At 41.9% G+C, this 24,124-nt stretch overlaps 1 protein-coding gene across 1 annotated transcript; it reads right to left on the bottom strand.

Moving 5' to 3' along the window:
• Positions 1–93: 93 nt before the first annotated feature.
• Positions 94–24,061, bottom strand: LOC131131452 (uncharacterized). The gene is given in 77 exon segments (XM_058076169.1): positions 94–184; positions 304–435; positions 529–660; positions 663–818; positions 886–1,056; positions 1,144–1,269; positions 1,361–1,564; positions 1,652–1,960; positions 2,052–2,176; positions 2,290–2,455; positions 2,537–2,720; positions 2,914–3,110; positions 3,181–3,299; positions 3,390–3,516; positions 3,600–3,989; positions 4,072–4,162; positions 4,247–4,392; positions 4,474–4,650; positions 4,740–4,982; positions 5,066–5,317; positions 5,399–5,539; positions 5,748–5,871; positions 5,959–6,076; positions 6,191–6,278; positions 6,374–6,441; positions 6,564–6,867; positions 6,950–7,120; positions 7,196–7,345; positions 7,591–7,709; positions 7,796–8,158; positions 8,242–8,340; positions 8,414–8,477; positions 8,565–8,657; positions 8,743–8,857; positions 8,930–8,957; positions 9,049–9,205; positions 9,299–9,442; positions 9,511–9,726; positions 13,316–13,447; positions 13,538–13,633; positions 13,705–13,809; positions 13,879–14,049; positions 14,131–14,256; positions 14,342–14,545; positions 14,632–14,940; positions 15,032–15,156; positions 15,243–15,408; positions 15,497–15,680; positions 15,875–16,071; positions 16,407–16,525; positions 16,614–16,740; positions 16,820–17,209; positions 17,297–17,387; positions 17,639–17,784; positions 17,866–18,042; positions 18,132–18,374; positions 18,464–18,719; positions 18,809–18,945; positions 19,082–19,205; positions 20,155–20,272; positions 20,385–20,472; positions 20,559–20,634; positions 20,636–21,036; positions 21,119–21,289; positions 21,365–21,514; positions 21,647–21,765; positions 21,882–22,020; positions 22,113–22,246; positions 22,326–22,424; positions 22,498–22,561; positions 22,649–22,745; positions 22,747–22,938; positions 23,011–23,038; positions 23,132–23,288; positions 23,378–23,521; positions 23,589–23,810; positions 24,043–24,061. Coding segments are annotated over 76 exon segments (12,039 nt in total). The 5' UTR covers positions 23,796–23,810; positions 24,043–24,061; the 3' UTR covers positions 94–163.
• Between the last annotated feature and the right edge of the window lie 63 nt (positions 24,062–24,124).

The following is a 24,124-nucleotide window of genomic DNA, read 5'->3' as shown; positions in this document are numbered from 1 at the left end:
TTGATTAAATAAAATGGAAATTAAATAAATGCTTTAAGATGAGGAAGAATGTATTGACAGACACAAAGAACTATTAAAAGATATTGTAAGTACAGACATTTTATTTTGGTATATTTCACGTCATATTGTATGAGTTGAAACAGACCATCAATCAATATATACTTTATTCAGCTGCATCTTTCCCCTGTAAGAAAATGGTAAGTGTTATTTTTCCTCAATCATGATAAAAAATGTTACCCAATGCACCAAAAATATTGACTATGATAATGAATTATGTGATTGATATGAAGATGTTAATTTTACCTTGCCAGAGTCACGGCTTTTGGCTCGCATTTTGTTGACCTGAGACTCTGCAATGTCAGCACGCTCCTCAGCCTCCTCCAGCTCATGCTGGACCTTCCTGCACTTGGACAGGTGAACATTGGCCTGCTCCTCCTGTAAGGCGAGGCCCAGCATACAGTTAAAAAAAACATTTGGGTTGAGGGGAACTTTTCAACCATGATTTATTTTTTTCTTATATATCCTTACCGCTTCCTCAGCCTGCCTCTTGTAGGCCTTCACCTTGAGCTGTAACTTATCAACCAGATCCTGCAGTCTGTTGACATTTTTCTTGTCTTCTTCAGTCTGTGATGGAACATATGCATTTGCAAATTGAAGTCTCAATTTAAGGCTTTAAGACCTTTTATCTATGCATGTGAAATGATAATATTCACCTGGTAAGTGAGCTCCTTCACCCTCCTCTCATATTTGCGGACACCCTTAACAGCATCGGCACCACGTCTCTGCTCGGCCTCGATCTCTGTCTCAAGCTCACGCACCTGGAGTAGACAATGTTTTATGCAGCAGATGTACTTTTTCAAAGCTTTTCTTCTTGAACTATCTTACTCTGGACTCAAGTTTCTGAAGCTGCTTCTTGCCACCCTTCATGGCCAGGTTCTCAGCCTCATCCAGACGGTGCTGCAGGTCCTTGACAGCGACCTCCAGGTTCTTCTTCATCCTCTCCAGATGAGCGCTGGTGTCCTGCTCCTTTTTCAGCTCCTCAGCCATCATTGCAGCCTATAAAGGACAGCAATTTTTGTCTTGGGCAAATAAGTCACACATTTCACTTGAAAAGTTGGAAACTATAAAAAAGGAAAAGGTTACATCAGTGATGGCCTTCTTGGCTTTCTCCTCTGCATTTCTTGCTTCCTGAACTGTGTCGTCAACTTCACTCTGGATCTGGACCAGGTCAGACTCGAGCTTCTTCTTGGTGTTCAGCAGACTTGTGTTCTAAGATATCAAAATAATCATCAACCATTGAATATTGTTGAGTGTACAGCCTCATGATGTCAAATCTGCTGTTTTTTTTTTGAATGTTTACCTGAGAGTGCAGGAGTCCAACACGCTCGGTGGCGTCCACCAGCTCCTGTTCAGCAACTTTACGGCCTCTCTCTGTTTGTTCCAGAGCAGCCCTAAGTTCCTCAATTTCAGCCAACATGAGGCCATTCCTGCGGTCCACCATAGCGGCTTGTTCCTTCAGATCATCCTGGGCCCTGATGGCATCATCAAGGTGCAGCTGTGCATCCTGGTTAAATAATTATGAGAAATAAATGAATGAATGGCATCACAAAAAGTACCAGTCACTGGAGTGTGGCCAAGCTCAAGAAAATACCTTCAGCTGTGCCTGCACGATCCTTAGCTGCTTCTGAGACTCAGCAGCCTGACGATTGGCATGGCTCAGCTGAATCTCCATCTCATTCAGATCTCCTTCCATCTTCTTCTTGATTCTCAGGGCATCATTCCTGCTCCTGACCTCAGAATCCAGAGTGCTCTGCATGGAGTCAATCACTCTCTGGCTGTTCCTCTTAATCTGCTCCATTTCCTCATCTTTCTCTGCCAGCTTCCTGTCCACTTCTCCCTTAATCTGGTTGAGTTCCAACTGGACACGCAGGATCTTTGACTCTTCATGTTCCAGAGTTCCCTATTGCCATTGAACATAAAATATTAATCTTTGTCCTCAGACATGAAGAAATGAAATCTTTATGTACACCATCTGTATTAGTTCAAATCACCTCTGCCTCTTCAAGAGCTGTCTGAATCTCAGACTTCTCTGTCTCCACCTGCTTCTTGGCCTTCTCCAGCTCATGGATACTCTTGCCGGTCTCACCGATCTGTTCAGTCAGATCAGAGATCTCCTCTGCAGACAGATGAAGAAAGGTTTATAAGGAAGAATGATGATTATTTACTGTGCCACATACTGGAAATCACATGTTGAATCTTTGGTCAGTTGCCAAACTGCAAAGAACTTACGTTGCAAGTTTTTGTTTTCACGCTTCATGGTCTCCAGTTGATCCAGAGCTTCCTCATAGGAGTTCTTCATCTTGAACAGCTCAGTGCCAAGAGAACGAGCCTCCTTCTGAGCTCCCTCAAGCTCAGCCTGACCCTCCTCAAACTTCTGCTTCCACTCTGCCAACACCTAGTTCAGCCATTTTTACAGGACATTATGATTAGTTCATATTTATATGTATATGATATGCCATTTAATAAGACCTTTTACCTTGTCAAAGTTCCTCTGCTTTTTGTCAAGGTTGGCAGCAAGCCCATTAGCCCTCTCCACGTCAATCATGAGGTCTTCCACTTCACTCTGGAGCCTCTGTTTGGTTTTCTCCAGAGAAGCACACTTGGAGTTCACAGCCTCAATCTGTTCCTCAGCCTCCTGAAGGCGCTGTGCCAACTTCTTCCTGTTAATAAACATTTTTTTCAATGAAAGTTCTCATATCCCAGTATTACAATTTTGATTTGAAAAAAAAAACAATATTGATAACCATATGACAGAAAGACATTATTCAACATAAAAGAGTAGAAACGATTACCTTTCCAAACTGAAAGCTAAATCGATGGTAGTGTATTTGTTGTATTTTAAATTGTACTCACTTGGCCTCCTCAAGCTCCTCAGTGCGCTGGATGGCATCAGTTTCGTATTTCGTTCTCCACTGAGCCACCTCACTGTTGGCCTTGGACATGCCACGCTGCAGCTCAGCCTTAGCCTCCTGCTCCTCCTCAAACTGCTCCCTCAGCAGATCACAGTCATGCCGGGCTGATTGCAGACCGTGGGCAAGAGCATTCTTTGCCTGGTAAAAAAAAAAATGCATTTGAAGCGATTTCTATCTCATGACGTTTTTGGTTAAAATAATCTCTTACCTTGACCTCCTCTTCAATCTGTCTCTTCAGTTCTTCAATCTGCTGTGTGAAGGCCTGTTTGCCTCTGGTCAGCTGTGAGACAAGAGCTTCCTTCTCCTCAATTTGACGACCAAACTCACCTTGTTTGTACAATAATAGAGGGTTAGTGTGTATTTAGTTGTACATCTATAAACCGCATTCGATATAATCAAATGTTGTCTGTTGCCTACCATTTTCTGTCAGAAGACGGGCTTTCTGTGCACCAAGGTCATTAAGCTGACGGAGATTCTCATCATTCTTGGTCTTCAGTTCACTGAGTTGGTCCTCAAGAGTACGGCACATCTTTTCAAGATTTCCCTAGTTTGGAAAAGTTATGGATATCATTGGTCAGTTTTTAGGTATTTGTTTAACACTGTGTAACATGTTTATGTTATGTTTACCTTGGCTTTAGCAACAGCCTCCATGTTGCTGGAGAGATCGTCAATCTCCATCTTGTATTCACTCTTTTCCTTCTCAAGCTTCTGCTTGACACGCTGGAGGTTGTCGATCTGCTCACCCAGCTCAGCAACACTGTCAGCCTGCTTCTTGCGCAGAGCAGCGGCAGTGGCCTCATGCTGCAAAGTGGCTTCCTCAAGGTCACGGCGCAGCTTCTGGAACTCAGCTTCACGCTTCTTGTTCATCTCAATCTGGGCAGCAGTGGCACCTCCGGCTTCCTCCAGCCTCTCGCTGATCTCCTCAAGTTCCCTGGAGAGATCAGCTCTCTGCTTCTCAACCTTGGCGCGGGCAGCACGCTCAGCCTCAATCTCCTCCTCCAGTTCCTCAATACGAGCCTGATAGGATAATTTGTTGATTTAGTTTTCAGATTATGAAAGACATCATAGGACAAATTATTTCCCAAACAAAAACAGTCACCTGAAGTTCCTTGATCTTCTTCTGAAGCTGAGCACCCATTGACTGCTCATCTTCAATCTTGCTCAGAAGCTGACTAATTTCAAAGTCCTTCCTGTGAAGATGATGGAGAAAATATGGAGAATGTTTACGGTTTTTTTTCAGAATGTATATTTAGAGTAAAGAATAAAATGTTTACTTCTTAAGTTTCTCATCAGACTGCTGTTTGTCATTCTCAAGATCCATGATGGATTCCTGAGCCAGTTTCAGGTCACCCTCAAGCTTTCTCTTGGCCCTCTCCAGGTCCATACGCAGCTTCTTCTCTTGTTCCAGAGAGCCCTCAAGCTGTATAGACATGTGATTGAGTCATTATGGCATTCATGAGAAATTTTATTTTTCTAATACAAATAACAAATGAAAACTTACATCATCCACTTGTTGCTCAAGTTTGGTCTTGGCCTTGGTCAAAGTGTTGACCTTATCTTCCTCAGCCTGCAGATCATCAAGAGTCTGCTGGTGAGCCTCCTGAAGTGCCTTCTTCTCCTTGGTCAGCTTAGCAATGCTCTCATCCTGGGAAGCCATCTCCTCAGTCAGGTTCTTCACCTGGAATAGAAACAAACTGTTATTATCGAATGGCTTATGATGTTAGACGTTATAGATAGATAGACACTGAATGTACAATAATCGCAAACCTTGTTCTCAGTGGCATGTTTCTCCTTCTCAACTTTAGCCAAGGTGAGCTCCAGGTCATCAATATCTTTCTTGAGCTCAGAGCATTCATCCTCCAGTTTTCTTTTCTTTGCAGTAAGCTCAGCATTGATTTCCTCTTCATCCTCCAGCCTCTCAGTTGTCTCTTTGAGCTTGGCTTCCAGCTGAATCTTACTCTTGATGAGACCCTCACATCTCTCTTCAGCATCTGACAGATTCTCTGATTCCTGTTTCACGTGGGAAAAACAGATTTCAGCACACAATGTTCTGTAAATGTTACATGTTACTATGTAAGATGATGTGTACTTACAGATGCCACTTGCAGCTGCAGATCATTCTTCTCCTGCAGAAGAGAGACCATCTTCTCTTCAAGTTCTTTCTTCTTGGCAAGAGCAGCAGCCAAGTCACTGGTCATCTTCTCATAGTTCTCCTTCATCTGGGCCAGTTCCTTCTCAGTTTCAGCACTCTTCAGCAAAGGCTTAATCTTATAGTACACCTTCATCCATGGCCAATGTTTGACATTCATGAATGAGCGCACGTTGTACTGTATGGTAAAGATGGCCTCCCTGTGGATAGAAATGTTCAGATATGGATGTATTCAGAATATTATGGCTAGTTCATTTTTGAATCTATATTGTTGAACATGCCTCCTCTCCATCATCTTCACAAACTCCTTTCTCATGAGGTAACCACGGCAGAGGGCCTGAGTCATGGTGACAAGAGCTGCAAGCTTTTCATCTCTCATTTCCTCAAGGGTACCCAGAAGACCGGCTTTGAAGAACACCTAACCAGATAGAAAAATAAACACTTAAGTGAACTAACTTAAAAAGACACATTCATGATATTTTAGAATATAATCAAAATTAAAATATGTCTGAAAAATATAGTATATGTGAAACACTCATTGAGCCACCGAAAAACCCAATAGCAAACATTTATACTTATGACTATCATGACGTATCAACTTCCTAATGCAACTGTAAACTGCTTACCTTGGTGTGACCAAATCTGTACTGGTCATGGTCAATATCAATTGATCCAAGCAGCTTCTCTGCAGCCTTCTTGTTATCAATGAACTGGCCCTCAGGGATGACACTGGCATTCAGTACCTTGTACCTTCATAATAAGACAGCGAATATTGTTACTACGAGTGACGGTCTTGTAATGATAGTTTAACAGATGTTAAAGATGACAAAAAAATACCTCTGCTTGAAGTCACCATAGAGGATTCTGCTGGGGAAACCTTTCCTGCAGATTCTGATACCCTCCAGCACACCATTACACCTGAGCTGGTGGATGACCAGGAAGTTCTCCATCAGACCTGTTGTAAAACACAACAATATTATCTGTAGCCACATTCAGTATTTAATAGCAGCATTTTAAAACTTCTCTTTTGAAAGGTCTCTCTCATTGAACACTGTACTAAGATCATTACCTGGAGTCTTTGTCTCATTAGGAATCAGACAACGCACAAAGTGAGGATGAGTGCTCCTCAAGTTGGTCATCAGTTTGCCCAAATTCTCCTGAAAGTCCCAACAAGGAATATTGTTATACAATGTAACAACTTTTACACACTGACACTGTAAATCATACAAGACCTTATAAAACTAGACCTTACCCTAAACTGTGAGGACACAGTCTGCATAGAGCCACCCTTCTTCTTGCCTCCCTTCTTGCCTCCGGCCTCTGTTGGTTATTTTTCATGGACATACAGCATTAGAGTAAAACGTAATATTAATATGATCAATATGTAACTTTTGTTGTCTTATCAGAAAACAAAATCTTTTTGCATTAAATTGTTGGCATACCCTCAGCAGGAGCAGGAGGATACAGGTAAGCCAGAAGTTTAACTGAAGACTTCTGGTACAGCTGCACAACAGACTCGTTCAGTGGGTCCTTGTTCTTGTCCAGCCAGCCACTGATGTTGTAGTCCACTGTACCAGCATAGTGCACCAGGGAAAAGTGGGCCTCAGCCTTGCCCTTTGCAGGTTTTGGCTTCTCAAAGGCTTTGCATTTGCCAAGATGCTGGTCATACAGCTTATTCTTGAAAGATGTATCAGTGGCCTTGGGGAACATGCACTCCTCTTCAAGGATGGAGAAGATACCCATGGGCTTAACGTGTGAACAGAAGTAAATATTTTTAGTAATGCAGACCAATTAGTTTACATGTATTTTCTCTGAATCAAATGCTTACCTTTTCAATCAGCTCAATGCAGGCAGCCAAGTCCATGCCAAAGTCAATGAACTCCCAGATAATGCCCTCCTTCTTGTACTCTTCTTGCTCCAGGACAAACATGTGGTGATTGAAGAACTGTTGCAACTTCTCATTGGTGAAGTTAATGCACAGCTGCTCCATGCTGTTGAACTGTGGGAAGACAAGTACATTACACCTACGTTCCATTCAATTACACCTTCACCATTTGATATGAATGAATCTTACATCAAAGATTTCAAAGCCAGCAATATCCAGGACACCAATGAAGAACTGCCTTGGCTGTTTAGTGTCCAACATCTGGTTGATACGGATGACCATCCACAAGAACATCCTCTCATAGATGGACTTGGCAAGGGCTGTCACTGAGTTGTTAACCTAAATAAAATAGATGTGGGTATTTAGCATTGATTATTTACTTTTGGACATGTTTACAGTGTTCCAGTCTTGCAAATTCTTATTGTTGTTACTTCTAAAACCACAACAGGCTTTTGTTGCCCATAACCACACCAAAAAATGTCTTTTACAAAAAATAATTAACAGGTTGGGGCACATACTGCATACATACTAATTGTCCAATTTTCACTTCAAATCAAATAATGCTTAAATGATTTAATATATACCTGAGGTACAGTCTGTCCCTTGGTGACAAACTCATTTCCAACTTTGACTCTGGGATAGCACAGAGCCTTCAGCATGTCAGCAGAGTTGAGACCCAGCAAGTAGGCGACTTTGTCAGCTTCTGAAATTTGTTGATAGGTGAAGTACTGTTATTTACTATACTTTATACTGTATACTACTATACAGTCTCACTGAGTTACTACATACCTTCTGTGCCATCTGGCTCAGCCTGCTCCTCACGCTGCTTCTGCTTGAACTTCAGGTTACCATGGTGGATGACGGCACCAGTCATCTTGTAGATGCTCATCTTCTCCTCATTACTGAAGCCCAAGATATCAATGGCATTCTGTGTGCAAACAGGTCAGTCATACTTTGGGTAATATTATTATGCTATAAAACTATTCTAAACCTAACTTTAGAAAGGTATTTATTTGCATTTAATTATTTGTAAGCTACTTTTACTCACATCGGTGGCTTCAAGCTCCACTTTGTCATCAATACTGGCCACAGTGATCTGACCCTGGCTGATCATGGGGAAGTCGTAGGGGTTGGTTGTGATGAGAGACATTTCTGTAGATTGAAGTGTATGCAAAGTTTTTCACTGGACATATGTGAATGATGTCATGTTTTAAAATTACTGTTCCACTCCATACCAATCAGTTCTGGTTTGTGGTTGGTCATCATCTGGTAGAAGATGTGGTAGCCTCTCTCATCGGGAAGCTGGAATGACACTCTGGACTTCTCCAGCAGATCTGAAAATATTGGATAGGAATTACAGTCGAGCACTTCTGCAAGACAAATTCACTGCAGAACTTTTGTACGTACATGTCTCAATATCAGCACTGGCCAGTTTACCACTTGTGCCAAAATGGATCCTAATGAATTTACCCTGTTTTGAACAGAGGGATTTTTAACAGAGTTATTCTTTAGAAATTGGGGAAATAGGGATTTCAGAGCAAAATAGAGCCACACTTACAAAACGAGAAGAGTTGTCATTCCTCACAGTTTTGGCATTACCATAAGCTTCCAGAAGAGGATTGGCAGCAATAATCTGATCCTCAAGTGAGCCCTGCAATGAGGTTTAAAAATAACATTAATAATTTACTCTCTTGTTTTTCTGACAACATAGCCCTCAATTTTCCAAATTTACACACCTGGATTTTTCCGCTACCTGCGGCCTCTTTCTTCTTATCGCCACCAACTGAGATTGTGGCAAAGTACTGAATGACACGCTTGGTGTTCACAGTCTTTCCAGCACCAGATTCTCCACTGGGAATACAAACCAACTAATTCACATTTGTTCCATGTTTTATGTTTAGGTCAAAAATCACAAACACTTACGTGATCAAGACAGACTGGTTCTCTCTGTCTGTTAAAACAGAAAAGTGCAAGCTTCTATAAATTTCTGCAGCAGACATCTGAGATTGTAGAAGGTTCAACATTTCCAGCCAATTACATACCAGTAAGCATGAATTGATATGCGTTGTCAGAGACGGAGAAGATGTGGGGTGGAGCCTCCATACGCTTCTTGCCTCTGTATGCAGACACAACCTCAGCATCGTACACTGGGAGCCACTTGTAGGGGTTCACAGTTGCGCAGAAAAGCCCAGAGTAGGTCTGTGACAGATCAGAGATATACTAAGTCAGTTCATGACGTCTTAAAAATACAGTTCTTTTCTATTATACTACACAGTTGAAACATTATCTTACGTAGATCATCCATGCTGCATAACGCTCTTTGAGGTTATACAGGACAGAGGCTTCATTGAGATGGGTCATCATGGCCATGTCCTCAATTTTGTCGAACTTGGGAGGGTTCATCGGAGAGACGTCATCTTCTTTGACTGTCTTCTCCTAAAAGAAGACATTGGTCACAGTAACAGTTTATGACATCCTTTTAGGAGAAAAATAAAGATACCAACCTCCTGAGTGTCCAAGACTTTCACAGTGATTTTACCACCATCTTTCTTGAGGATTGTTCCCTTCAAGTACAGCTCCTTGGCATCGGCCACGTAGCAGGCTGACTTGGCATCGAAGGGTTTGCTCTGAGCCTCAATTCTCTCCTTCTCTGGCTTACGGAGGTAGATGGCAGCTTTGCCATAAATGGCCATTTCTGCGTCGGTACTCATGTTGGTGGTTTATGTCTAAATGGTATTTATAAGAACAATACAATAAATGTGCATGTAACTAGTAGTTAAAATTTTACTATATGGTTTTACATAAAAACATACAGTTTATTAAATATATACATATTGGAATGCAAAAATGCAGCCTGTGCCACAGTACTATGGACAAGTGGCTGGATAAACACTGGACTAGTTGTCAGTCATAGGGATGTATAAAGTAGCCAAGTGACCCATTTACACTCACAGTCACATCTGTCAGCAGTTTAGACATGCAGGATTTTTTGATTGTGGGAAGAAAAAGTGCAAACATACAATCTCGGGGAGATAACTCCCCAACAATACCAAACAATTTTTGAGCCTTTCAAGCTTTCTGCTTCAATTTTCAATCGATTTTTTGTCCCAATACCTAGACTTCCGAGCTTCCCATCCCCATACCTGGTTAAGTGGGAGGGTTGCATCAACATGGAACACCAATAAATAACAAGAGAAAACAATCAAATCATGCAAGTGACTCGCTGTGATGACAACCAGTGAAAGAAGCCTAAGAATGATCACTATTCATGCAAAGTAAATGTAATTGAAAGCTTTTCATACCTGACCTTCTATCCGTTTACTATTAGTTGATTGTCACGGTCCTGTTGAAATCACAGTTAATTGTCGCTCTATACAGAACAGAACATATTCAAACAATATTTACCACAAACTGGGGTCTTTAAGGCTCCACCACCACCACACACTGTCGTGCCCCCTTGGTCCTCTTTTATATCGAGTGTTGTTGGCATACAAGGCATGAGTTAAATAAGGAGCACAAGCCAAATGTGGTGTGAATAACTGTGAAAGCAGGCATCCATGTGAACATGTGGTGTTACATTCTGGTTTTTCATTGTCACTTCTTCAGGTTACATTTTTACTTTCTTTGTTTTTTCTAAGCAAATAATAGCATTATAGTTTTACGCTTACTTAATTAAGATAACCTGTGTTGTTAATGTGTTGGATGTAAATTTTTAAAAAAATGTGTTGTGCACTGAAACTTTTTATGGGCGCCATACTTGTACCCTTGTTTCAGACACCTATGAAAATAGCTTCTTTCCATGTCCTTGTGGTCTTTACTGTGAACTTCCTGCATTTTCATTTGTCTTTGGCACACAGTATTGTATTTTTATCAAGACAGCTGTCTTCACAGGCGGTCTGGCACCTCAGGTTTCATTAATGTTGTTCCCAGCTTTTCCAGTTTCAAGTTTATATTGTCCTTTTTATGCAAATGTAATGTTATTATCTGTATGTTTTACAATAACACTTTCACACATGAACAACATTGAGTATAACCCGAATCAGATGAAATAGTATTTCATATGAATAATTATTTGCTGGTGAAGATAGCTATCACCTGTTTTGTTTCTCTACCACTGTGGCCCAGGTTTTAATTGTGCATAAACATTATATTCATATTCTACAATTGGAAATAATGTACTGAGGATTTATAATCACTCTTCAACACTAATTACTGTTGGCCCTGTCTGTCTTCTAAAGACAGAAACTTTCATTTTTTTTCTATTGTTCAATCACTAGTTAAAACTAGTTAAAATTGCACTAGTTAAAATCGAAACAAATGTCAAAGATGGCAAGTGGGACAGCTGATGCTTGCATGACTTTGAACATTTGTCGCAGGACCATACATTTTATGAATCAGGTTTCCATTGACAAAGACAGATCCCGAATATGGTATTCCATGTTTACACGAAATAAATCAGCTTCAGCTGTTAATTTGTTTTGATAGCACATTGATGAAATTACCAATGAATTAAATCAAATATGGGATCCTAACTATTCTCACAAAACTATCAATGAAAAATTATTAAAAGCTTGCATTTTATAATAATAAATTAGCTGGGGGAAACCCTGTTATAAGTTACTAATTAAACAAATGCCATGACTATTATTTTTGAAATTCTGTGTAACAGATATGTCTTTGGTATTCACACGCATATTAACACTTAAATCTGCACACACAGCTGCATGTTCCCATTTGGCTTCACATGCAACACTGCTCCTCCCAGTTGTTGAGCAATGGCAACTCAGATAATTTTACACATTGAAATCATTGGGTTACTCATGAAATGGCTACCTTTTTTTGTCTTGTCCAGTCATTAGGGCAGATAGTATGTATTGTTGATCGGGATGTCCTTTTACATGCTAAACAGATTTTCACCTGCCAAGGAAATATGTAAGATCCTCTGTTTCAGAGATTTTATTTGACTATATTTGATGTTTATTGTTTGTCAAATTTGGAGGGACCAGACCGAAGAGGAAGGGGATAGAGAAGAGAAAAGGAGACGGGGGGAATGCGGGGGCAAGAAGAGGACAATACACAGAGAGACAACAACACCGGCAGCAACAGTAATAACAAAACAACAGAAACAAACAGCAGGACTCCTGTCTATGACAGCCATGAAGACCATAATGGAAATAACAAAATAATATCAACAGCCATGTGAGTATACAGGTATGTCTGTAGGTGTGTATGTGAGCATGTCTGCAGGTACGATACGTGCATGAATGCACGTGCATGTGTTCACATGTAATTATCACCAAGCATGTATGTAAGGTCAGGGAAGGCCTCCTACCAACCAGCATGCCCCCACCCCACACAGCCAGGATGAGCGCCCATCACTAGAAAGCCACTGGCCCCAGGGGGGTTGGGCAGAACCAAGATCTAGCCCACAGAGCCCCCACCAAGGAGACCAGCAAGGGCCTGCGAAGAGGCTACCCCCAACCAGAAAAAAAGCAACAGCTTCCAGATCAACCCCAATCAAACAGTGCACCGCCGGCACACCTGAGCAACACCCCTAACAAGCCCCCAGACAGATTGGGGAATACAAAGACGCGGAAAACAGCCAAGCGAAGCACAAAGACAGCAACAAACACCCAAGCACCCAGCAGAGCACCACACCTCTGACAGATACGGCCCCAAAACGCTATAGCCAAATGACTATTTTGATGTACCTGAAACTTTTGGGAACCGTCTTTAGTAAATGATGAGTCGTTCAATCAAGTTTAAAATGAATCCATTCAGTTTTAGAAGACTGTTCTTTTATGGGTGGATTTTATAGATAATGTTGCTTGTGGTGTGGTAGTATATAATATATAAATGGATTGCCTTCTTATTTTTGTAAAACATGATTTGCTATGCATGGAGAAATTAAGTAAGATTTTCATGTATTTTGTTTTTTTCCTGAGGGTCAATGCTCATATTTAGTATTATTTAAGCCGATAATGGACACAGGATTTGAAAATATACTACATAATACTATGTGCAGTTTTGCAAAGAAAGTAATTTGTATAATTATTTGGGTGTTTACAAAAAATCTTTTAAGAGAAGTAAAAATATGACAGCAATAGACAAGAGTTTAAGAGCAGAGCTTAAAGTTTATTTTAAATCAGCATACATTTTATGTGATTCATCCCAATAAGTCATTGTGCTCTACTCAGCTGCTTCTTTTCCCTGTAAACAGATGCATTTTTAGTGAGTAAATAATATATGTCCTTATTCATATATTTGAACATTATGCTCAATTTAGTCACCATGCTGATACATATTTACCTTGCCAGAGTCACGGCTTTTGGCTCTCATTTTGTTGACCTGGGACTCTGCAATATCAGCACGCTCCTCAGCCTCCTCCAGCTCGTGCTGGACCTTCCTGCACTTGGACAGGTGAACATTGGCCTGCTCCTCCTGGGAAGGTACACATAACATACAATTGAAACAAAAACATTTGGGGAAAGATTATAACCTTTTGTGATGTCTGTTTTTCTCCATCCTTACCGCTTCCTCAGCCTGCCTCTTGTAGGCCTTCACTTTGAGCTGCAACTTATCAACCAGATCCTGCAGCCTGGTGACATTTTTCTTGTCCTCTTCAGTCTGTGATGGAATGTACGCAATCAATTGCAGTCAATCCTTTTTATCTACACATGCCAAATGATAATATTCACCTGGTAAGTGAGCTCCTTCACCCTCCTCTCATATTTGCGGACACCCTTAACAGCATCAGCACCACGTCTCTGCTCGGCCTCAACCTCTGACTCAAGCTCACGCACCTGGAGAAGACAATGTTTTATGCAGCAGATATACTTTTTGATATGTTTTTCTTGACATAACTATCTTACTCTGGACTCAAGTTTCTGAAGCTGCTTCTTGCCACCCTTCATGGCCAGGTTCTCAGCCTCATCCAGACGGTGCTGCAGGTCCTTGACAGCAACCTCCAGGTTCTTCTTCATCCTCTCCAGATGAGCGCTGGTGTCCTGCTCCTTTTTCAGCTCCTCAGCCATCATTGCAGCCTAGTAGGTACACAATTTGTTGTTCTTAGATAATGATTGAGAACAGAAGTAAGTTGATGATAAAAAAAAAACAGAAAGTACATCAGTGATGGCCTTCTTGGCTTTCTCCTCTGCATTTCTTGCTTCCTGAACTGTGTCATCCACTTCACTCTGGATCTGGACCAGGTCAGACTCAAGCTTCTTCTTGGTGTTCACAAGGCTTGTATTCTAATGTAGCAAGAAAATTGTCATTTAAATCATAGGACTACTTTAATGACGGTGAAACACAAACCTAAAATTAAGCAATGTTTACCTGAGAGTGCAGGAGTCCAACACGCTCGGTGGCGTCCACCAGCTCCTGTTCAGCAACTTTACGGCCTCTCTCTGTTTGTTCCAGAGCAGCCCTAAGTTCCTCGATTTCAGCCAACATGAGGCCATTCCTGCGGTCCACCATAGCGGCTTGTTCCTTCAGATCATCCTGGGCCCTGACGGCATCATCAAGGTGCAGCTGTGCATCCTGGTTAAATAATCATGAGAAGTAAATGAATGAATGGCATCACAAAAAGTATCAGTCATGGAGTGTGGCCAAGCTCAAGAAAATACCTTCAGCTGTGCCTGCACGATCCTCAGCTGCTTCTGAGACTCAGCAGCCTGACGATTGGCATGGCTCAGCTGAATCTCCATCTCATTCAGGTCTCCTTCCATCTTCTTCTTGATTCTCAGGGCATCATTTCTGCTCCTGACCTCAGAATCCAGAGTGCTCTGCATGGAGTCGATCACTCTCTGGCTGTTCCTCTTAATCTGCTCCATTTCCTCATCTTTCTCTGCCAGCTTCCTGTCCACTTCTCCCTTAATCTGGTTGAGTTCCAACTGGACACGCAGGATCTTGGACTCTTCATGTTCCAGAGTACCCTATTGCCATTGAAGATCAAATATAATTTTTTGTCCTCATACATGAAGAAATGAAATCTTCATGTACTCCATCTGTATTAGTTTAAATCACCTCAGCCTCTTCAAGAGCTGTCTGAATCTCAGACTTCTCTGTCTCCACCTGCTTCTTGGCCTTCTCCAGCTCATGGATACTCTTGCCGGTCTCACCGATCTGTTCCGTCAGATCAGAGATCTCCTCTGCAGAGAGATGAAGAAAGGTTTATAAGGAAGAATGATAATTATTTACTGTGCGTCATCTGGGAATCACATGTTGAAGAACTTACGTTGCAGGTTTTTGTTTTCACGCTTCATGGTCTCCAGTTGATCCAGAGCTTCCTCATAGGAGTTCTTCATCTTGAACAGCTCAGTGCCAAGAGAACGAGCCTCCTTCTGAGCTCCCTCAAGCTCAGCCTGACCCTCCTCAAACTTCTGCTTCCACTCTGCCAACACCTAGTTCAGACATTTTTACAGTACATGATGATCAGTTCATATCAGTTCATTATATGTATATGATATGCCGTTTCATAAGACATTTTACCTTGTCAAAGTTCCTCTGCTTTTTGTCAAGGTTGGCAGCAAGACCATTAGCCCTCTCCACATCAATCATGAGGTCTTCCACTTCACTCTGGAGCCTCTGTTTGGTTTTCTCCAGAGAAGCACACTTGGAGTTCACAGCCTCAATCTGTTCCTCAGCCTCCTGGAGGCGCTGTGCCAACTTCTTCCTGTTAATAAACACCTTTTCAATGGAAGTTCTCAAATCCCAGTAATGCATACAAAATTAATCTTGTAAAAATATTGCTAAGAACGATGTCAAGGAGGGGCCACAATTCATTTTAGTGTTAAAACGTAAAATGTAAACGAGCTCTCTAACCTAAATCCATAGTTATGTAATTGCTGTAATTTAATTTATACTCACTTGGCCTCCTCAAGCTCCTCAGTGCGCTGGATGGCATCAGTTTCGTATTTCGTTCTCCACTGAGCCACCTCACTGTTTGCCTTGGACATGCCGCGTTGCAGCTCAGCTTTAGCCTCCTGCTCCTCCTCAAACTGCTCCCTCAGCAGATCACAGTCATGGCGGGCTGATTGCACTCCGTGGGCAAGAGCATTCTTTGCCTGGTAAATCAAATATTGTATTTTATTAGCACTCAATCATTCATTCATTTCAGGTGAGCTGGCCCAGTCAAATGGTCGCCAGTCAATCAAAGCACATATGGCAAACAGGAGTTCATATTCACACCTAAGGACAATTGAGAGTATCCAATTAGCCAAACATGTACTGTATTTTTTGGAGATGCGGGTGAAAGCTAGAGGACCCGGAGAAAACCCACGCACGCATTGGGGAGAACATGCAAACTGCACACAGAGATACCAGAGTGGGCAGTCCTGTCCTTGATCTCCTGGCTGTGAGGAACATGCAATATGGCCCCATAATATTTAATATTTCTCACCTTGACCTCCTCTTCAATCTGTCTCTTCAGTTCCTCAATCTGCTGTGTGAAGGCCTGTTTGCCTCTGGTCAGCTGTGAGACAAGAGCTTCCTTCTCTTCAACTTGACGACCAAACTCACCTTGTTTGGACATCATCATCCAGAGTTAGTGTATGTTCAGTTTTACATCTACAAACGTCAACAGAATCAAATGTTGTCTGTTGCCTACCATTTTCTGTCAGAAGACGGGCTTTCTGTGCACCAAGGTCATTAAGCTGACGAACGTTCTCATCATTTTTGGTCTTCAGTTCACTAAGTTGGTCCTCCAGAGTACGGCACATCTTTTCAAGATTTCCCTAGTTTGGAAAAGTTATGGATATCATTGGTCAGTTTTTGCATATTTGTTTGAGAGTTAGTTGTAACATGTTTACGGACCTTGGCTTTAGCAACAGCCTCCATGTTGCTGGAGAGATCGTCAATCTCCATCTTGTATTCGCTCTTTTCCTTCTCAAGCTTCTGCTTGACACGCTGGAGGTTGTCGATCTGCTCACCCAGCTCAGCAACACTGTCAGCCTGCTTCTTGCGCAGAGCAGCGGCAGTGGCCTCATGCTGCAAGGTGGACTCCTCAAGGTCACGACGCAGCTTCTGGAACTCAGCTTCACGCTTCTTGTTCATCTCAATCTGGGCAGCAGTGGCACCTCCGGCTTCCTCCAGCCTCTCACTGATCTCCTCAAGTTCCCTGGAGAGATCAGCTCTCTGCTTCTCAACCTTGGCGCGGGCAGCACGCTCAGCCTCAATCTCCTCCTCCAGTTCCTCAATACGAGCCTATTAGGACAAGTTATTTAACATGCGCTGTTTTGAAAACACAATAAAGAACCTGCAGAAATTTCAGAAATCCAGGGTATAACTCACCTGAAGTTCTTTGATCTTCTTTTGGAGCTGAGATCCCATTGACTGCTCATCCTCAATCTTGCTAAGAAGCTGACTAATTTCGAAGTCCTTCCTGTAAAAATGATTAATATTTTGTGTTACTATTTATATGTTGTTGAGTTCATTCATTGACATCCGTCCATCCATTCATTTTCTACACTTGTCCTATACTACACTTGACCTTGGGTCATGGGTGAGCTGGAGCCTATCCCAGCTGATTTCAGGATTAGGGCGGTGCACACCCTGGACTGGTGTCCAGCCAATCACAAGGCACATAAAGACAAACCGTTCACATTCATATTGACATTAAAAAAAAGGAATTACTTTTTGAGTTTCTCATCAGACTGCTGTTTGTCATTCTCAAGATCCATGATGGATTCCTGAGCCAGTTTCAGGTCACCCTCAAGCTTTCTCTTGGCCCTCTCCAGGTCCATACGCAGCTTCTTCTCTTGTTCCAGAGAGCCCTCAAGCTGTATAATCATATGATTGAGTCATTATGGCATTCATGAGAAATTTTATTTTTCTAATACAAATAACAAATGAAAACTTACATCATCCACTTGTTGCTCAAGTTTGGTCTTGGCCTTGGTCAAAGTGTTGACCTTATCTTCCTCAGCCTGCAGATCATCAAGAGTCTGCTGGTGAGCCTCCTGAAGTGCCTTCTTCTCCTTGGTCAGCTTAGCAATGCTCTCATCCTGGGAAGCCATCTCCTCAGTCAGGTTCTTCACCTGGAATAGAAACAAACTGTTATTATCGAATGGCTTATGATGTTGTACGTTACAGACAGATACACACTGAATGTACAATAATTGCAAACCTTGTTCTCAGTAGCATGTTTCTCCTTCTCAACTTTAGCCAAGGTGAGCTCCAGGTCATCAATATCTTTCTTGAGCTCAGAGCATTCATCCTCCAGTTTTCTCTTCTTTGCAGTAAGCTCAGCATTCATTTCCTCTTCATCCTCCAGCCTCTCAGTTGTCTCTTTGAGCTTGGCTTCCAGCTGAATCTTACTCTTGATAAGACCCTCACATCTCTCTTCAGCATCTGACAGATTCTCTGATTCCTGTTTCACGTGGGAAAAACAGATGTCAGCACACAATGTCCTGTGGACGTAAATGTTACATGTTACTATGTGAGATGATGTGTACTTACAGATGCCACTTGCAGCTGCAGATCATTCTTCTCCTGCAGAAGAGACACCATCTTCTCTTCAAGTTCTTTCTTCTTGGCGAGAGCAGCAGCCAAGTCACTGGTCATCTTCTCATAGTTCTCCTTCATCTGGGCCAGCTCCTTCTCAGTTTCAGCGCTCTTCAGCAGAGGCTTAATCTTATAGTACACCTTCATCCATGGCCAATGTTTGACATTCATGAATGAGCGCACGTTGTACTGGATGGTAAAGATGGCCTCCCTGTGGATAGCAATGTTCAGATATGGACGTATTCAGAATATGATGGCTAATTTACTAGTTTATTTTTAAATGTATATTATTGAACATACCTCCTCTCCATCATCTTCACAAACTCCTTTCTCATGAGGTAACCACGGCAGAGGGCCTGAGTCATGGTGACAAGGGCTGCCAGCTTTTCGTCTCTCATTTCCTCAAGGGTACCCAGAAGACCGGCTTTGAAGAACACCTAGCCCGATAGAAAAATAAACACTTGACTGAACGTTTATGTTTATAACCTTTCAGATTATAATCAATTTAAAACATTAAGATTACTGTACCACGGAGACTGTATCAAGTTACTAATGCAACTGTAAACTGCTTACCTTGGTGTGACCAAATCTGTACTGGTCATGGTCAATATCAATTGATCCAAGCAGCTTCTCTGCAGCCTTCTTGTTGTCAATGAACTGGCCCTCAGGGATGACACTGGCATTCAGTACCTTGTACCTTTTCAGGAAAAGAAGCAATGAATACCGTCACTAATCATGATGAATGTATCTTCTTCTTTCTTTTTCGGCTTTTCCATTCAGTCTTCTGCATCTCTCTCTTTCACACCAACTACCCTCATGTCCTCCTTCACTACATCCATAAACCTCCTCTTTTGTCTTCCTTTACGCCTCCTACCTGGCAGTTCTAAACGCAGCATCCTTCTACCAATATATTCACTATCTCTCCTCTAGACATGTCCCAACCATCTCAGTCCGGCCTCTCTGACTTTATCTCCAAGGCCTCTAACATGTAATGTCCCTCTGATGTACTCGTTCCTGATCCTATCCATCCTGGTCACTCCCAAATGAGAACCTCAGCATCCTTATCTCTGCTACCTCCAGTTCAGCTTCCTGTCTTTTCCTCAGTGGTACTGTCTCTAGAGCAAACAACATGGCTGGTCTCACCACATTTTTGTATACCTTTCCTTTCATTTTAGCTGAAACTCTTCTATCACACATCACGCCTGACACTTTTCTCCACCCGTTCCATTCTGCCTGCACACGCTTCTTCACCTCCTTTTCACAGTCTCTATTGTTCTGAAATGTTGACCCCAAGTATTTAAAATTCTCCACCATCTGTATCTCTTCTCCCAGTAACCTCACTCTTCCACTTGGGTCCCCGTCATTCACACACATAAACTCAGTCTTGCTTTGGCTAATCTTCATTCCTCTCCGTTCCAAGGCAAACATCCACTCTTCGAGCATCTCCTCCACCTGTTCCCTACTCTCACTACAAATCACAATATCATCTGCAAACATCATAGTCCATGGAGATTCTCGTCTAAGCTCATCTGTCAGCATCGCCATAGCAAACAAGAAGGGGCTCAGAGCTGATCCCTGATGCTGTCCCACCTCCACCTTGAATCATGATGAAAGTGTAATGGTAGTTAAACAGACGTTTAAGATACCTCTGCTTGAAGTCACCATAGAGGATTCTGCTGGGGAAACCTTTCCTGCAGATTCTGATACCCTCCAGCACACCATTACACCTGAGCTGGTGGATGACCAGGAAGTTCTCCATCAGACCTGTTGTAAAACACAACAATATTATCTATAGCAACATTCCGTATTCAATGGCAGCATTGTAAAACTTAAGTCTCTCTCATCAAACACTAAGATCAGATACTGAGATCATTACCTGGAGTCTTTGTCTCATTAGGAATCAGACAACGCACAAAGTGAGGATGAGTGCTCCTCAAGTTGGTCATCAGTTTGCCCAAATTCTCCTGAAATCCCCAACAGGGATTATTGTTATACAATGTAACACACTGACACTGTAAATCATACAAGACCTCTTAAAAGTAGACCTTACCCTAAACTGTGAGGACACAGTCTGCATAGAGCCACCCTTCTTCTTGCCTCCCTTCTTGCCTCCGGCTTCTGTTGGTTATCATTAGAGTAAAATGTAATATTTATGTGATAAAAGTCAATGTTTTGTTGTCTTCACCAAAAATAATAGCTCACTGCACACAAATTGTTGGCATACCCTCAGCAGGAGCAGGAGGATACAGGTAAGCCAGAAGTTTAACTGCAGACTTCTGGTACAGCTGCACAACAGACTCGTTCAGTGGGTCCTTGTTCTTGTCCAGCCAGCCACTGATGTTGTAGTCCACTGTACCAGCATAGTGCACCAGGGAAAAGTGGGCCTCAGCCTTGCCCTTTGCAGGTTTTGGCTTCTCAAAGGCTTTGCATTTGCCAAGATGCTGGTCATACAGCTTATTCTTGAAAGATGTATCAGTGGCCTTGGGGAACATGCACTCCTCTTCAAGGATGGAGAAGATACCCATGGGCTTAACGTGTGAACAGAAGTAAATATTTTTAGTAATGCGGACCAATTAGTTTACAAGTATTTTCTCTGAATCAAATGCTTACCTTTTCAATCAGCTCAATGCAGGCAGCCAAGTCCATGCCAAAGTCAATGAACTCCCAGATAATGCCCTCCTTCTTGTACTCTTCTTGCTCCAGGACAAACATGTGGTGATTGAAGAACTGTTGCAACTTCTCATTGGTGAAGTTAATGCACAGCTGCTCCATGCTGTTGAACTGTGAGAAGACAAGTACATTACACATACATTCCATTCAATTACACCTTCACCATTTGATGTGAATTAATCTTACATCAAAGATTTCAAAGCCAGCAATATCCAGGACACCAATGAAGAACTGCCTTGGCTGTTTAGTGTCCAACATCTGGTTGATACGGATGACCATCCACAAGAACATCCTCTCATAGATGGACTTGGCAAGGGCTGTCACTGAGTTGTTAACCTAAATAAAATAGATGTAGGTATTTAACAGTGATTATTTATTTATTTTACATTTAATTTAAATTTAACATTTGGGTAACTCGTACACAATGTCAACACATGACAACTAATATAAAATGCATGTTCTATTTACCTGAGGTACAGTCTGTCCCTTGGTGACAAACTCATTTCCAACTTTGACTCTGGGATAGCACAGAGCCTTCAGCATGTCAGCAGAGTTGAGACCCAGCAAGTAGGCGACTTTGTCAGCATCTACAGTTTTTTTTGTAGGTGACAAACAGTTAAAATAGGCTTGCCATAATTTTCAGATCACAATTACATGCTATTCCTGTACAATCTCTGGGAAATTTGACTGAGTTACTACATACCCTCTGTGCCATCTGGCTCAGCCTGCTCCTCACGCTGCTTCTGCTTGAATTTCATGTTACCATGGTGGATGACGGCACCAGTCATCTTGTAGATACTCATCTTCTCCTCATGACTGAAACCCAATATATCGATGGCATTCTGTGTGCAAACAGGTTAGTCTTACTTTGGATAATATTATTATGAAAACAAAACCAATTCTAAACCTAACCTAAGTAAGGGATTAATTTAAATGTAATTATTTGTAAGCTACTTTTACTCACATCGGTGGCTTCAAGCTCCACTTTGTCATCAATACTGGCCACAGTGATCTGACCCTGGCTGATCATGGGGAAGTCGTAGGGGTTGGTTGAGATGAGAGACATTTCTGTAGATTGAAATGTAAAGTTTTTCACTGGACATATGTGAATGATGTAGTGTTTTTAAATGACTGTTCCACTCCATACCAATCAGTTCTGGTTTGTGGTTGGTCATCATCTGGTAGAAGATGTGGTAGCCTCTCTCATCTGGAAGCTGGAATGACACTCTGGACTTCTCCAGCAGATCTGAAAATATTGGTTGGAAATTACAGTCGAGCACTTCCGCAAGACAAATTCACTGTGGAACTTTTGTACGTACATGTCTCAATATCAGCACTGGCCAGTTTACCACTTGTGCCAAAATGGATCCTAATGAATTTACCCTGTTTTGAACAGAGGGATTTTTAACAGAGTTATTCTTCAGTAAATGGTGAAATATGGATTTCAGAGCAAAATAGAGCCACACTTACAAAACGAGAAGAGTTGTCATTCCTCACAGTTTTGGCATTACCATAAGCTTCCAGAAGAGGATTGGCAGCAATAATCTGATCCTCAAGTGAGCCCTGCAATGAGGTTTAAAGATAACATCAGCAAAGTATTCATTTTCTACGAAAATATACATGATATTACACTTTTCTTACATACCTGGATTTTCCCTGCTCCTGCACTATCCTTTTTCTTATCTCCACCAACTGAGATTGTGGCAAAGTACTGAATGACACGCTTGGTGTTCACAGTCTTTCCAGCACCAGATTCTCCACTGGGAATACAAACCAACGAATTCAAATTTGTTCCATGTTTTATGTGTAGGTCAAAAATCACAAAAACTTACGTGATCAAGACAGACTGGTTCTCTCTGTCTGTTAAAACATGAAAAAGTGCAAGCTTCTGTAAATTTCTGCAGCAGACATCTGAGATTGTAAAAGGTGCAACATTTCCAACCAATTACATACCAGTAAGCATGAATTGATATGCGTTGTCAGAGACGGAGAAGATGTGGGGTGGAGCCTCCATACGCTTCTTGCCTCTGTATGCAGACACAACCTCAGCATCGTACACTGGGAGCCACTTGTAGGGGTTCACAGTTGCGCAGAAAAGCCCAGAGTAGGTCTGTGAGAGATCAGGGATAGAACTTAGTTCATAATTCTTAAAAATATAGTTCTTTACTCTTGTACTACTCAGTTGGAACATTGTCTTACGTAGATCATCCATGCTGCATAACGCTCTTTGAGGTTATACAGGACAGAGGCTTCATTGAGATGGGTCATCATGGCCATGTCCTCAATTTTGTCGAACTTGGGAGGGTTCATCGGAGAGACGTCATCTTCTTTGACTGTCCTCTCCTAAAAGAAGACATCGGTCACAGTAAGAATCACATCTTTATCAGAAAAGGCAAATAAACATTCTGACCTCCTGAGTGTCCAAGACTTTGACGGTGACTTTGCCACCATCTTTCTTGAGGATTGTTCCCTTCAAGTACAGCTCCTTGGTATCGGCCACGTAGCAGGCTGTCTTGGCATCGAATGGTTTGTTCTGAGCCTCAATTCTCTCCTTCTCTGGTTTACGGAGGTAGATGGCAGCTTTGCCGTAAATGGCCATTTCCGCGTCGGTACTCATGGTGGTGGTTTAGGTCTGAGTCAAACAACAAAATGAGAACCATGCCAATTATTTTGGCTCCATTGGGGACAATGGGCAAATTTGAAAAAAATGCTCTGTGAAAGCCTTCTGGTGTACCAGCTCAGTTCAGGCTTTTAAAGAAACCCAATATCATCATCCATGACTTACATGTTTAGAAAACTAAATTCATATTCATGCTGTTTTTTTTACCGAGGCGCTTATAATTGTAATTATAAATAAACCTTACCTTTCCTTCCTGTGATGAGTATATTGTGTTCCACAATTCTGTTAAAAAATGTTTAGTTAGTTTAAGAAAGCACATTTCAATG

This window comes from Doryrhamphus excisus, chromosome 6 (assembly GCF_030265055.1).
Source record: "Doryrhamphus excisus isolate RoL2022-K1 chromosome 6, RoL_Dexc_1.0, whole genome shotgun sequence".
Classification (NCBI taxonomy): domain Eukaryota; kingdom Metazoa; phylum Chordata; class Actinopteri; order Syngnathiformes; family Syngnathidae; genus Doryrhamphus; species Doryrhamphus excisus.
Note: the sequence above shows the minus strand (reverse complement) of the source record. Positions and strands in the feature narration are given on the sequence as shown.